The sequence below is a fragment of the Tiliqua scincoides genome, chromosome 6 (assembly GCF_035046505.1).
Source record: "Tiliqua scincoides isolate rTilSci1 chromosome 6, rTilSci1.hap2, whole genome shotgun sequence".
Taxonomy (NCBI): Eukaryota; Metazoa; Chordata; class Lepidosauria; order Squamata; family Scincidae; genus Tiliqua; species Tiliqua scincoides.
The window spans coordinates 69643727-69658660 of record NC_089826.1 but is presented as its reverse complement, the minus strand read 5'-3'; the positions used below and the strand labels follow the sequence as shown (position 1 = coordinate 69658660).

The 14934-nt window shown below is 42.7% G+C and overlaps 1 protein-coding gene across 1 annotated transcript in view; it reads right to left on the bottom strand.

The window, feature by feature from the left end:
- Window positions 1-1290: 1290 nt before the first annotated feature.
- KCTD8 (potassium channel tetramerization domain containing 8) overlaps window positions 1291-14934 on the bottom strand; it is a 66448-nt gene continuing 52804 nt past the window's right edge. The window contains exon 2 of the mRNA XM_066632610.1: window positions 1291-1751. Within this exon, the coding sequence (XP_066488707.1) occupies window positions 1291-1751 (461 nt within the window). The remainder of the gene's footprint in view (window positions 1752-14934) is intronic.

Here is a 14934-nt window from a genome sequence, read left to right as displayed (position 1 = left end):
ACAAGCCTCTGCAAATTCATCACTCACCCACAAACATGCCTGCTTTAACCAGATTATTTTGGTGCCATTATGAGTAAATATTAGCTTCTGTGCCCTGGGAAAACAGGTTTTTGTCTGGCGTGTCTTGTTAATCACATCTTAAATTTAGTATTTTAACAGTAATTTCTCGAACAGTTGTCAGAAGTATTTCTTTCTTTGTCAACCAAAATACTCTTTGTGCACTTCTGGCTGAGATTTTATTGCTACTACTACACCAAGCAGTAATCAATAACACTGTTGTTTTCCATCATGCTGAATCTGTATTGAACATTTTAATTAAAACTCACATACCCCAAACATTATTCATGTTCTGCTGAAACATGTTGCTTGCGCTTTGGTAGCAGAGTAGAAGCATAATAAGAACACTGCAAAAACTCTTCTAAAAACATACTTGAAGACAAATACTAATAATAATAGAAGAGTAATAAATCAAGAACATCTAACAGTAGGCCCCTTGTAACAAATATGTTAAGGTCTTTATTTTTTCCCCCCCAACTTTGTTGACTAACATGAAAACAAAAATTTTCAGACCATCAAACGAGTTTTCACAATCTGCTGAGAGTTTTGCATTTCACAGAAATAGTCCTGATGAACACTAGTAAATGAATGTGGATGCGGTCATAAAACAGAATAAGGCATATTTACACCATCCTTACGAAACAACACACAGCCACGCACAAATTCTCACAAAGTTCAATTCCAAAGACATGTTACACTTATAGTCTTGGTACTGAACAATATATTTATCCAAGCAGCAGACAAACCTCTTGTTCTCATGTGAAGTGCTTGTCACATTTGTGTTCATGCAAAATAGACATTTGCTTTATAGCATTAACATCTTTAAAAAAAAAGAGTTTGGATTTAATGCTGTTATCATAAGCCCCATTCTTCTTCATCCAGTGGATATTGAATCATTGCTATTGTGGACATAGAATGACGAACGATCTCATGATATATATTTGTTTCACGAATAAGAAGTCAGAAAATCAAAATGTTTTTTTCTCATGCATATTTAACTATTATGAAATAATCCATCATACCTCAGTTGCATTTTATTATTTCCTTTTCTAAAGAAAAAAAAATGAAAGAAAAAAAAATCAACCCATGTCCTATCCCACATCCACTGTTCACAGAAAGAAATAAGCAGCAGGAATCAATCCAATGGTAGACCAGAAAGAAGAATATCAGTAGGAAACTGGCAACTTAATAAACAACTAATGCACCATTGACATGTCATGAAATATTGAAAAACTATAGCCCATATTTTTGCAACAGGTCAGACTGCCAAGGGCGTTTGCGCTCAGGAAAATAATCCGGAATATGGATTTTCTTAAAATCCTGGATACATTTTTTCATCTCTTCTTCAACACTCAGCTTCTCACACACCTTCCTTTTAGACAGGTTTGTTTCTCTGGACTTGCTCATGAGACTTTGAAAAAGTTCACTGTTTCTGCGTTTGTCTGGCGGCTGCATCCACTGCACAGGGGCCTTCTTGGAGGGTCGATCCAGTGTCAGAGTATTTGGCTGGTGCCCCGTGGACTGCTGGGTGCTAGCAGCATTTTCTTGGGGAGTGCTGGCTTCAGAATGGCTGTCACAACTAGAGGTGGATAACTCGTTGCAGGAAGTTCCGCTCTCACTTCCTTTGTCTGTAACTTTTTCATGCTTCCGCTCTTCGTGTTCTTGTTTGGGAGACACTGTTCTCTGTGGCGGTCCTAATAAAAGGAGTGGGAAAAGGGTGAGTAGGCAATAAATTAAGAAAATAAAAATATACAATAATTTTCATTATCTGTATGGGTATTTTTATACACACATAAACACTAGATAGTGACATTCTATTGAACCTAAGGAGGTTACAAACTTTCTTCAGCCTCCTTCCACTCTGACAATTCCACTGTTTCCAATGACTCTCCCTAAAGAAGATGTGTGGCTGTCTTTTTTAAAAGGTAGCACACACCTGCAGTACACTATATACTTTTCTCACACAACTTCTGATACTTTCTGTATTAGGCACTGTGGATACCATACATAAGTCTAGCTTAACTACAAAGGCTCAAAGTTCCGCTCACAGGAATGAGCGCCAACAGGTTTTGGATCTATCTCATTTAAGAGTAATGTAAAGCATGTATTGATAAAGTCTTGGGCCACAATCCTGCACCCTGACATGCAGAAAAAGGAGGATGCCATGGCTTGAACAGATGCTCCTGTCAAGTCTTCCCAAGGGATATTTGGGACTTGTACCTCCTCAAAAACTGTGCATGCTCCTAAATTTGTTTTCTTAATTCCTCCTACTCTGCTAACCAGGCATCTAGGAAAGAACAAACTGCAAGAGGATCCATGGGAGAGACTTGCTTGACTTGAACTGTTTGATTGTACTGAGTTGTGCAGTTGCACTTGAGACATCAGTGATGCGCTCAGCATGGGGACAGCTTACTGACAGGAGAGGAAGGTTAGAACAAAGATCTAGGAAAACGCTTCCACACACGAATCTCCACAAAGTAGGACTGTAACTTTTATACAGAAATTAGCAGCCAAATCCTTACTCAGTCCTGTTACGTTCAGTGGGGCTTGGAGCCCAATCCTACCCAACTCTCCAGTGCCGTGTATTTTTCCCAATATTTCCAACCAGCTCTTGTCCTCTGCATACTGCAAAGCTACTCAAGCTCTAGGGCTGCAATCCAATGCATAGTTACCTGAGAGTCACGCCCAATGAACTCAGTGGGGCTGAGTTATAGGCTTGTGCTGTAAATCTCAGTTAACTTGATCACAGAGAGAGAAAGAACTGTATGGGAGGAATGAACAGAACTTTCATTACCTATAATGTATCTCAACACATTGATGGAGAGAAGGAAAGAAAAGGATTTATAAGAATAGGGTTACCACATACAAAGGGGGACAGTACCTATACCTTTAACCATTTATATAGAAGAGGGAATTTTGGCAGGCGCAGCTCAACTCAGAAGGGTTTAAAAAGTTGCAAAACTACCTCTTCTATGCAATGGTTAAAAGGCACTACTACTTCCTAAACTTTTTTGACCTACTGGGCCACTTGGTTGCAGCTCCGCATTAAGACTACAATCCTATACATTGTATAGGGAGGCAGGTTTTTTGCAAGGATTCCGCTGTTCCCCTGGCTGCTTTCTGTAGCTCTCTGGGGAGCCACGGCTCACAGTTTGGGAACCACTAGTTAAAGGCATAGGCACTCTGTCTATATCTAGTAAGAAGTCCTATGGAGACCCCTCCACATGTGGGTGCTACAGCACTGCACAGGGAAAGGATCTGCTTAAAACAGCTGTTTTTCTCCACACGTTTCAAATGCCTTCAGTTTATATGTAGCCTGTTATAGGAGTTTGTACAAGAGGCCTGTAACTGAGACAAGATTATATATGATGACTGGGGACTAGTACAGAAACTCCAAAGTAAACCAAACTACAATGCATGCCACAACAAATAATAAACATAATTAACTTCTGAAGTACAGAAAGTAAAGGAAATTGAGAAACCCAACAGCAGCAATGAGATTGTCCAAACTAGCAAAACGTGTGTCTGGATTTATCCCATTAGGTTTTATTACAGATAATGCTAAATGGACAAAAAGCTGTTTTCCATAATAATTACAGTTCTCTGTTGGCATTAAAACTGGTTGTATCTCACTTGCCTGAGTGAAAAACGTATGACTTTCATAATTAGATTTGGCTATTCTGAATAAATGTTTTCGTTTTTCAGGCATGTGATTACATTTTTCGGCTTGTGGGCATTTCAAAATGAGGGGCAGTTTGTGCAACTGTGATTGCAATGGGAAGCAGCCTTTTATTTTAAATTCCTTTATCTGCTTTGGGATGATAAAAGGACTTTGCTGTGTAGAATCCTGTTGTGGTGAATGAAATTCCCACAAGGGAAATTACCCTTTAATAGCATCAAGCTCAATGGCATGTGAATGGTTGTGTAGTGCCTTGAAATGAATGAAGCAATTTATCATTAAGAACAGGACCTCGTGCCTTTACATGATAAGCAGTTCATCTAAAGTAATGCTACTGAACTTCCAAAGATCATAGACTCCTCCTTGTTTAATATGGAAACTGAGTTCGAATTTCTGCATGACTTTAATGACAGGTGAATGTGACTTCCCAACATTTTACTCATCTTGTATGGACGTAAAACAAAAGCTCAGATGTGCTGTACAACAGAATCAGGGTTTAAGAAGAGGAATATGGTATTCTCCGCTTCCTCCCACAAATATTAGCTGGTGATCCGTTTTTTTGGGTTCACAGTGCTGGCTAATTGACTGCTTTCCTTACATGCAGAATACTGCCTGTCAGGAAATCGGACAGACAGAGGCTTGAACAATCCAGGATGAATCTTAATGGGAACCTCCTTATTAGAATGAGAGGCTCCACTGACTTCAAGCAATCTGAGAAGGGGAGTGGAGGTTACGAGTGTAAAGTGACCCAATCCATACTCCCTTCTTTGGTGGCCAGTTTCTGGAGCAGTGTATACTCTGAATAAGAAAGGACAGATGTGATCTGAGAGAGACTGGAATGAAAACTAAGGGAGAGAACTTGCCTATGGTCAAGGCACCCTTTGGGGAACACAGCTACCAGTTCTGGATGCAACCTGTTTTTGCTTGCAGGGGCTACTTTTTTTGTGCTTTTGCTGCTACACAACTGTATATGCAAATAAAACAAAAATGACAAAAACACCATAAACCTCCAGTAATCTTTAGTCCCAAAGAAACCCTAGTTCTAGTACTGCTGCACTCCTGAAATTTCTCACTGCTCTGTGAAGTGGGGCATGAGCACCTAACTATATTGTGCATGTTCACTGGACACATGATTTTTATGAGGATAGGAGTGCAGTAAGTTGGCATCTAAAAAATACACTTATGTCAAAATGATAAATATATACAGTACAGGTTTCATGAAGGTTGATTTGTTATCCCTAAAGTTGGAAAAAGTCCCAGGGCTGCAAGATGTTTAAATTAAGCATAGGCACAGAGATCATATAAGACTCCATGAGAACTGAATGAAAATAAAAGGAAAGAGAGGGAGAGCATTTGAAATCCTATACTGATTACAAGGCATTCCATAAAAAAATAGTGTATATGAAGATCCCACATCATCTGCTAAAAGCACAAGCATTCACACAGACCCAGTAATTTTGCAATAACCCTAAGTAATCCTTCTGCTGGTGACTGTGAATTGTATGGCTACTGCTATTGCTGTATTTTAACAATCCCAAACATATCTGACCCAAAGAAACAAACAGTACTTGTCTTTACTATAATTTTCTTAAGTCAGATCTCATGTCCTTTGCCTTATTTTCCCTTCCCAGCTTGGACGGGCACAATGGAGATCTGGCCTGCAGAAAGCCATAATTACCTGGGAACACTGCCATAGAGAGATTGGCAGGATACAAGAGCAGAAATGCTCAAATGCATTCTGGTAAGCATCCATTTAGAATGAAGAGAAGCTCATTCCTTCCTCTCATTAGAATGCCCATTCCATGTCATCAGAAAAAAATTTTCTGATAGAGAAATCGGAAGTAAGGGGGAAAATTGGAAAATCTTAAAACACTGAAGATATAAGGATATAAGGAAATGATAAAAAATATTGATTTTTTTAAAGTCATAAATGGTCATTTGTGTTGCAATAAATCTTAGAGATTCTACAAATAGGAAACCACCTATGAATAACCATTTAATTAAGACATTTACTCGAATTCAGGGAAAAGCAGGGCTAGCCCAAGACCTCCTGCTGCCAAATGCTGCCTCCCTCACCTGGTGACATGCCAGCTTCTGCTCCTCTGACAGTCTAGCCCAGGGGTGTCAAACTCATTTCATACAGCAGGCCAGATATCATTCATGATGCCTGCTGAGGGCCGGAAGTGATGATGTCATTTGGCAGGAAGTGATGTCATTAAACAGGTCAAAATCAGAAATAAGCACTCTGTTCTTGTGTAGGAACTCATTAGCTGCAAATGACAGAAGAGAAAATACACAAATCTTGATCATATTTCAAGATATGGGGGGCCCAGTTATCATGCAGGCCACCCTTTCAGCAGTGAGATCTCAGCATTGCTTAGCACCTGAGAGCCTGAGGGCTAGATAAAAAGCTTCTCTAGGCCTTATGTTTGACACCCCTGGTCTAGCCCACCACTCTCTTCTTCTCCACATGTCTGCCCTGTTCCCCTCCTTATTTTCCAATCCAGGGAGTGGGAGGTGGAGAAAGATTAGTGAAAAAAAGCAGGTGGACAGAAGTGGGTGTCCCTGCCAAATGGCTGGCCTCAGTTGGCCTCATAGGTTGCCCTGCCCTGGCAACGAGCTTGAGGACTGGCCCCTTTGCAAGTACAAGAATTCACTGCAGTTACTGGAAAATTCTTTGCATTCAGCTTCCCATCTGTTCCAATAGCTGACCCCAGGAGCCCAAACCACAGTGGAATCCTTTTTGCTTTTTTCCCCCAACTAAAAGTGCACTCTTTTCCCTCTGCCTCTAATAATCTGTTTAGCAAGTCAATGAAAAAGTGACCAGGGATCACAACTCCGCTTGGGTATCTTTGAATCAGGGTGAACAGTATCGAAAACCTTCAACTCATGCACCTGAGAAACTCAGAATGTGAAATGATGACACTTGTATTAAATGTGGTTTCCAAAAAGCAAGTGGTCTGATCTGTTCCCATCCTGATCTTAGGATCTAACTAGATGTGAAGGCAGCATAACAATGCCTGAGAACAAGAGTCATGCTGCTAACTAAACAGAAGGGTCAGTGAGGATGATTTAAAGAGGAAAAGGGGCAGACAGCAGATGGGTGCTGATGCTGAACCCTCCCCCTCTCTCCACCTGCCATCCCTTCGCTTGTCACTTTGGCTTCTGAAAGTAAGAGCACTCATTTGTGCTTCTTCCAGCTAGGCTTTGAGATTGGAAATAAGCATTGCTGACAGAAACAGTTTTGAAGGCGGCTGTTTCAAGGGTAAACGCATCAGGTGGTGGAAGGTTCCACATCTCTCTTTCACCTGAATCCTCTTTAAATCCTAATCCACTGCTTTACAGGTAGGAGGCAGAGACACATTCTAACAGGTAGGCTGTCATATCGAGTTAGTCCCTAAGCCCTGCTTATGTACTAACACTGCAATCCTATACATGTCCACTCAGAAGTAAGTCCAATTTAATTCAGTGAGACTTACTACTCCCAGGTAAGCCTGCATAGGATTGCAGCCTAGGGTTGATCCTGACTGCTACATGTTCTAAGAACCTACATCCATATTACAGGCAAACGCATGTAACAAGCCCCTGATGGCTACTTTTTCTAATGAAAATCAAGATCAGGAGGGGGAATTTGGAGCTGAGAACCAGAAGGGAAAGGGTTCTGGCTTCTTGAGAGGAAAAGCTAGACTTCCGGGTAACATTAGCAAAATCATGATAAATTCTGAAATTTTCTGGAGACTTCTTAAAAGAGTTGTGTTCCGGTCAACAGGAAATTCTGTTTTGAGCCATGCTCGCAGATTATCAGTGTTACCCTACCCAAGGGGGATTCTCTGTTAAAAAGGAAGAGCAGGCTCAGAAGCCTCACTGCTTGTACAGAGTTCACCATGCATTTATCTTAACCAATATGCATTTTTAAAAAAATAAAAAAATACCAAAGCCAGGGAGACCTTCTTTGGCACATACTCAATCTGTGTCAGCCACAGGAAAAGACAAATAATCACAATCTAGACAAGGAAGAGGCAGCCAAGTAAAAGCCATTTCAGGTCTCAGTTCCTGTATCAGGCCAGCCAAACAAACAGCTGATCAGGCAGTCAGACTGTTTCTAACAGTACCACTAGACCACAAGTGGAGGGGGGTGGTAACATGTTTGACTGTTCCTCCATTAACCTCCTTCCAAACTAGCATGTCAGGGAGAATGCTGAGCTATGACCCTTCTGTCCCATACCTGTTTTTTCTATAAACAGGAAGGGTTTTATTTCAACACAGTACTCTGCAATGTGATGGTTCACCTGTAAATTGAAGTGGTACCGTTTCGGTGCATTTTTATCACGTGAACTGCTGCTTGTATACCCTGGATCTAAAATGTCATATCTGCACGACTGCTGAGCAAAATGACAGTCCACATAACACAAACCAAGCTTTCTTGTGGCAGTGAGATTTATAAACGATGTGCCACACCTTCCTGACAAAAAGCAGATACCATCTTGTATTTGAAGGATTCTGCTACTACCTGAGGTGTGCGCAAGTAGAATGCTTACCATTTTGGGTCATCAAGTTATATTCTGAAATATTCCCATGTGCACAGTATTTGGTTATAAGGTTCCTTATACTTCTATGCATTCCCTCAGACACACAAAATGGAATTTAAAATGCAGAGAAGAAGCCTTTCCTCATCTAATAAGGTAAAAATGATTTAAAAAGTAAAGCTAACAGGCTAATGAGATGAGGAACACAATCTAATTGGTGATAAAATGTCAATATTCCAATAAATTTGCACCAGAAGTCCATTAGATTTAATTAGGCATTCACTCTTCCTCCCTCCACTTCCCAGCAATAATTTTTTTTAAAAAAGACAAAAGGCAATGGAAATCAACTGACTGCTGTATTGGTTTACCAAAGCTAAGGAGGAATCAGTGGATAATGCATTCCAGAGTGAATGCTCTAATACAACCAGCATCTTGATTTGATGGAAAAGTGATATTTAATACTACTGTGGTTTTGTTGTGGTTGTTGCTTATTTCAATCTGTAGCCTGTCTCATCTCCAGACTTAGATGACAATAAGCACAAATGTGCTTTAGATATGATCTTATAATATAGCGTAAGACTGTCTCACTATTTGAAATCAATATTAAATTGCTTTTGAGGATAAATTGAACTCAAAAGTGGAAAGTGAGTTAGTACGTTGAATTGGTGAAGTTACAGCACAACCCTATTCGTATCCCACTGAGTTCAATGAAACATACTACTAAATAGTGTGTAAAGGACTGCAACGTTATTCTATGATTTCCCGCTAAGTCTAGAATTAAAAGCCATATACCTGGGACCCCTGGAAGAAAATCCCCTTCCTAGAGAAGACAAAAGAAAATTATTGTAATAGCCATTGACCAACATATACCTGTATTTGCTATCTTAAATTATTCTCCTGTGAAACAATACTTTCAATGGATTCTGAACTCCATCAGTCTTTGCAAATCTGGACTAAAAAATGCTTTTATTTTTTAATTTAGTCTTTAGCAGAGTTGCAGGACATACGGTAGAGTCATTGCTTCCTGTGGAAATGTCCCTCATCTATTGTCTTTCAAGTCTAGCCACATAAGTTTAAAGTCTTTTAGATGATTACAAAACCCTACAAAATCTTTGAATGGATGATAGCACTACTGGTAGCAGTGACAATTTCACCACCTTCCACTCTTTGCATGATCTGTATACTGTCTGTCTTTAGCCCATGCAAAAATGAAACAGAGGCAACCTGTAATTGTGATTCTAGCTCCTTTAACTTTGGACCAAGCAGCTGATGTTGAAACTCAAAAAAGTAAACGATGGGTGTTGTGCAGTGGTTCCCAAATCGTGCTGTGATTCCCTGGAGAGCTGTGAAAACCAGCCAGGTGAGCCACAGAATCCTTACAAAACCCACTGCCCTATACAATGCATAGGACTGAAGCCCTAATCGGGAACCATGGCGAATGGCCCAGTAGGTCAATGAAGCTGCCGGTCAAAAAAGTTTGGGAACCATGGTTTAGTGCAGCCATTTTCAACCACTGTGCCGTGGCACGCTGGTGTGCTGTGAATGGTCTGCAGGTGTGCCAGGGGAGTTTGAGGGAAGGTCATTTATTAATAGGGCCATTGGGGGATCTGAGCCCCCACCAGCAACATGGTGTGCCTTGTCAAAAAGCTGATGGTGTGCCTTGAGAATTTTAGCACCTTGTCGGTGTGCCGTGAGATGAAAAAGATTGAAAATGGCTGGTTTAGTGCGTGAACAGACTGTATGTGAATCAGCTTTGGTTTGTTCTGGTTTGCAGTGCTTCTCATCACTAGAATGAACTGAGGAAAAATGATCAGAGAAGAAACGGCTTTGGTGTGATTAGTCTGGAGCAGGGGTGTCCAAACATTTTGGCAGGAGGGCCACATCATCTCTCTGACACTGTCAGGGGTTTGGGGGGGGGGGAAGAATTAATTTACATTTCAAATTTGAATAAATTTACATAAATGAATATATTAGAGATAGAACTTATATGAATGAATATAAGTCTTGCAAGAGCTCAACGCCTATAAAAGGCCTTGCACAAAGCAAGGCCAGCCTTTCCTTCGCTGCCACTGCTGCATCACAGATGTGAAACAGTAAGTAATGGAGGGAGCCCTCGTTTCACAGTTCACACGAGAGATTGAACAGTCGCCCTCACACTAAGAGCAGTTGCATAGGGCCAGTACAGGCTCCAGCAAATCTCCAGAGGGCCAGAAGCTCATTAGAGACTGGGGGCTTCCCAAGGGCCTGATTAGGAGCCCCCGAAGGCCAAAAGTGGCTCCCGGGCCAGGGTTTGGAGGATTGTGTAGACTATGTGAAAATAATCCACTGGCAGCATGAATGGCATGATGAACTGTAGCTGGCCTGGCCAAAAAGAAAATTATGCAGCCTCACTGGAACATAGAACTGCGTTATACCCAATCCACCTGACTCAGTATTGTCAACACAGACAGGCAAGGCTCTCCAGGGTCTCAGACAAATGTCTTTTTCAGACCTACCTGGAGACACTGGAGATTGAACCTGGACACTTCTGCATGCAAAACAAGTGCTCTATCACAAAGCTATTGTTCTTCCCACAATTATCATCTTAATCATGCAGCAGCGAACCTCACCAGCACCATGCCCCGGGGCAAAGATCCACAACAGCGCACCCTGCAGGATGCCACCCCCATGCAAATTCGCCATGCCCCCACTTACCTGGAGTGCATGGAGCCTCGTGCAACTCTAGGACGCATCAGGGAAGCATCTTGGAGCTTCCCCCATGCTTAAACTGTGCTTCCAGCAGACCGAAAGCACAGTTTCCAATCGAGAGGTTCAGGGAGGCTCCCATGTGGTCCTAAAGTCGTGTGAGGCTCCGCGTCTGGGGCATTTGCCCCATTCATTCAACGGCAGGTTTGCCACTGTAATCATGCTTACCTATAAGTAAATTCTCACCACTGTAATTATAGCTATGGGAAAAGAGTGTAAACTACAATGAAAGAAAAAGCTAGGAGATGGTTCATATATACCTGGAAAGAAAAAGGAAAAATCAGGTAATGTTTCTTTTTACCAAAAAAAAACAAAAAAAAACTGTCCCCAATTTGGAATATGCAAAAGCTGTATATGGACACTGCCCTCATACCACCACTGGTAGAAGAGGGCGTCTTGCAGTCCTGATGTTCACCACTCAGGATCTAAAATGAGCCATATATTCTCAAAGCCCAATTTCCTGCCAAAACCCCTCTGCTCAAGCCAGGCATTTCTTGGCTCAACTTATTATGCAGCTATAAACTTTAACAGGATTCTGACATTATTTAAGTGGAATGAGGATGGCAACCTGTGCTGCAAACTTGAACTACACAACGAAAGGGAGTTAACTAAAGAAGTGCATGTGTAGCTAATAACAGAATTCTGGTCACACAATTGCAAATCTGATGCATTGATGCATTGAGGTTACATTTTCAAAATATTCCTATTAAAAGGGGAAACCATGCAAAACATAAGACCATTCAAAATCATTCACGATGCCAGAATTATCCTCGTGAGAAAAGATTTTGTGTTTCAGTTATTCAGAAATGCTTTCAGTGAGCACTCAGGGGAAAGACTGGGGGCCATTTCTGGATATTAAAAAAAATGCACTTTAGATTGACATAATCAAGTAAGAATTTCTTGCAACTACAGAAACTCTTAGTGTTGCTGACTTTAGGCTGGCACACAAAACTAAATAGGTGTGATCTGAAATGAGCGTGAACAGAAGGCTTACACTACACATTGCAGCAAACATGAACTTGCCACCAAAAATGGCAACTGTGCATTTAGCTGCCCTTCTCCCTCCCTGTAATGTCTGCAGTAATTACTTTATGTTGCAATACTACTGTAGTAAAAATCCCCTATTTTTGTCCATTTTTCTTTGTTTTGGAGCAATTTAGCCCTCCAGAAGCCTTCTTATAATCCTTCAGTATCTAAAGAATGCTGCTTAGACATCCAGATGCAAAACACTATTATCCTTCTCTTCACCTTCTGTTACTCGAGCATCTTCCCCTTGACTGATAGACAAAGGACTTGACTATTAGCCAAGTTAGTGGTTGCAGAAACTCATATAACTTCCAGGAAATTCAGGATCCCAGGTGATTCCCCTCCCTCAGATATCCAATCTCTCAGAGAGTAAGTACCTAGCTAATGCCTAATGTCCATAAACCCCCATAAGTTACTTTGGTCGAGTATTGGAGTATCAGATGCTCTGTGTGGGTTACATCCACTCCCTTGGCTCCCTTGGGGCTTTCTATCACCTGGAAAAGGAGCTGTTCCACGGTAGAACCTTTCTGTCTGGTCTTCCTAGTTTCTGGTAGCAGCAGGTGAACTACTAGTGTTCTCAACTACACACAGTAAATCTCAAGGATGTGGGGGCAGGGGTTGCATGCAATATGCTAACTGTGAGGCCTCCAGGCAGGGGGAGGGAAGGGGTCTGGCCCGCCCGGCCTTTCCAAGGGGGACCTTCTGGTGGTGGCCTCAGACTAGTTCACCAGAAGAAAGGGAGGTTGTGTCACCCAGCCCCCCTTTCTTTGGGTTGGCAGCATCTGCCAGAGTCAGGAGCAGGGGCTGCTATCAGCAGATCCTCCTGCCTGTTCTCCCAACTGCCTTGTCATCCTTGGCCTCCAAGTTTATGTAGGGCAGGCCCCTCCCCTTTGGCCCCTCCCCTTCCCTCACAGGGATGGTACAAAAAGGGTGTGTCTCTGGGACTGCCATCCCCTGGGACTACCACAACTCCTCCCCTTCCTCTCTCTGTCTTCCTCCCACCTCCTCTCACTTGGAGCTGCCAGGGTTGTTCCTGGGGAGGCTGCTGCCTCTGCTCTGGTCTCTGCCTTTGGGGGGTGGGTTGGTCCTGCCCACCTGGGTCCTATAGCTCTGCAGACAGCGTCGGGGGGTTCAGCTGTGGGCTCCCGATGTCATAGCCAGGTGCCCTGTCCAGCAAGGCAGGTCCCAGCTGGCTAGGCGGGGGAATGCTCCCCTTCTCCCCTGAGGCGGGGGAGGGGTGGCTGCCCAGCAGCCGAATGACTTGCGTTCTGTCTCCCCCCTCCTTCCTCCAAGGCAGAGGAGAAAGCGAAGGGTTTGGCACACAGTGTTCCTCCGCTGCACTCTGCCGCCCACAGGAGCGCCCAGGCAGCGTATGGGGAGGTGGCCCCATGTCCCACCAGCTTCCTCCCTGATCCTCTGGCCCAGAAGTCTTCTCCCTGGGTAAGCTGGGGTCCTGTGGGAGGAGGGGAACCATGATGCTAACCCTTGGCACTGCACCTGGTCAGCCCTCTGGCTTTTCTCACCATCACAATTTTCTGCTCCACATTACTAACTGCAGTTAGGAAAAAGAAAAAAGAAAAGAACATTGGGATATCCCAAGACAAATAACTTCTACCAGATATTGGGGAAGAAGAAGCCAAACGCACAATTGCCATTTTCTATAGCACACTGTTTACCATAGCATCTAGTTCACCCCTGAGACGCAGAGCCACAATCCTGATTTATTCAGTAAAGATTACTGAGATGGAGCAAAAAAAAAAATTTACAATGTAATAAATGAAAACTAACTTTAGAAAGAAAACCCATCTTTAATCTTTTTTTTTTATCCCCTGTTAAAGTAACACACAAGAACTTAAATCTCAGAAAAAAAGCACTCCCTTGACTTGCAGCTCTTCACAGATCCATTTTTCTAAAAGTTTAGATTGATTTAGCTAAATGGGCAGCGCAATCCTAACCTGTGCTGGAACAGGCAGGCTGGCGGACCTGCGCTGCATCCAGTGCAAGTTTCAGGCTGGCTGAGTCATTTGATATAATGACTCAGGGGAAAAAAATCCCCTTACCCTGGAGAGACCCGCACCAGCCTCAATGGATCTACTCAGATCTGTGCCACCTAAAGAAGTGGCGCAGATCTCAGCAGAATGGAGCAACCTGGAGCTGCTTCATGCTGCCCAGGGCTAGGACCTGGCATAATTGACAGATCCTGGCCCTGCCTCCTGCTTTCCGTCGGCCCATGGGCCCACCCACCACCACCTTCCCCTTGCCCCAGAATGCCTCCCCGTCCTCCCTACGCCCCCTGATCCCTGCACCGGCTGAACTCGGCCAGTGCAAAATTACTAGGCTTGGACAGCGTGGAGGCTGGATCTGGCAACCACGGGCTGGTAAGTGTGCCTGCACTGGCCCAGCCGACTCACACGGAGGTGCAAAAGTGCTTAACAGCATATTTGTGACCCTCCCAGACCAGCTCAAGGGACTTGCACCGGCCGAGCGTATCCTTAGGATTATTCTCTAAATTGATGAATCTACCAGTTAAAGATTGCAGCCCATTCACATCCCACTGCATTTTAATAAAAATTTTAAAAATCACACTAATATTTTATTGTAAGATAGTGTAATGTGATCTGGATGTATTTATCTGGACAGCAAAATGCCTAGAAGATTTTTGCTTTAAAACTCACATAGCATAATGTTGGTCAGATGATTGCTCAGTATAATCTCTTTACTACCACCTTCTTTCCAAGAGTGGCTAGACAGAGAAAAAAAGAATATAATATTACTTTGCTAAACTCTCTGGAGTCTCTGATATCTGTCCAAGAACAAGCTGCACTTTGCAATGGAAATCAAAAGTAATTCAAAGTGCTCTTAATTCAGATGGAAAGAGGGTCGCTAAAAGCATTTTAAAAG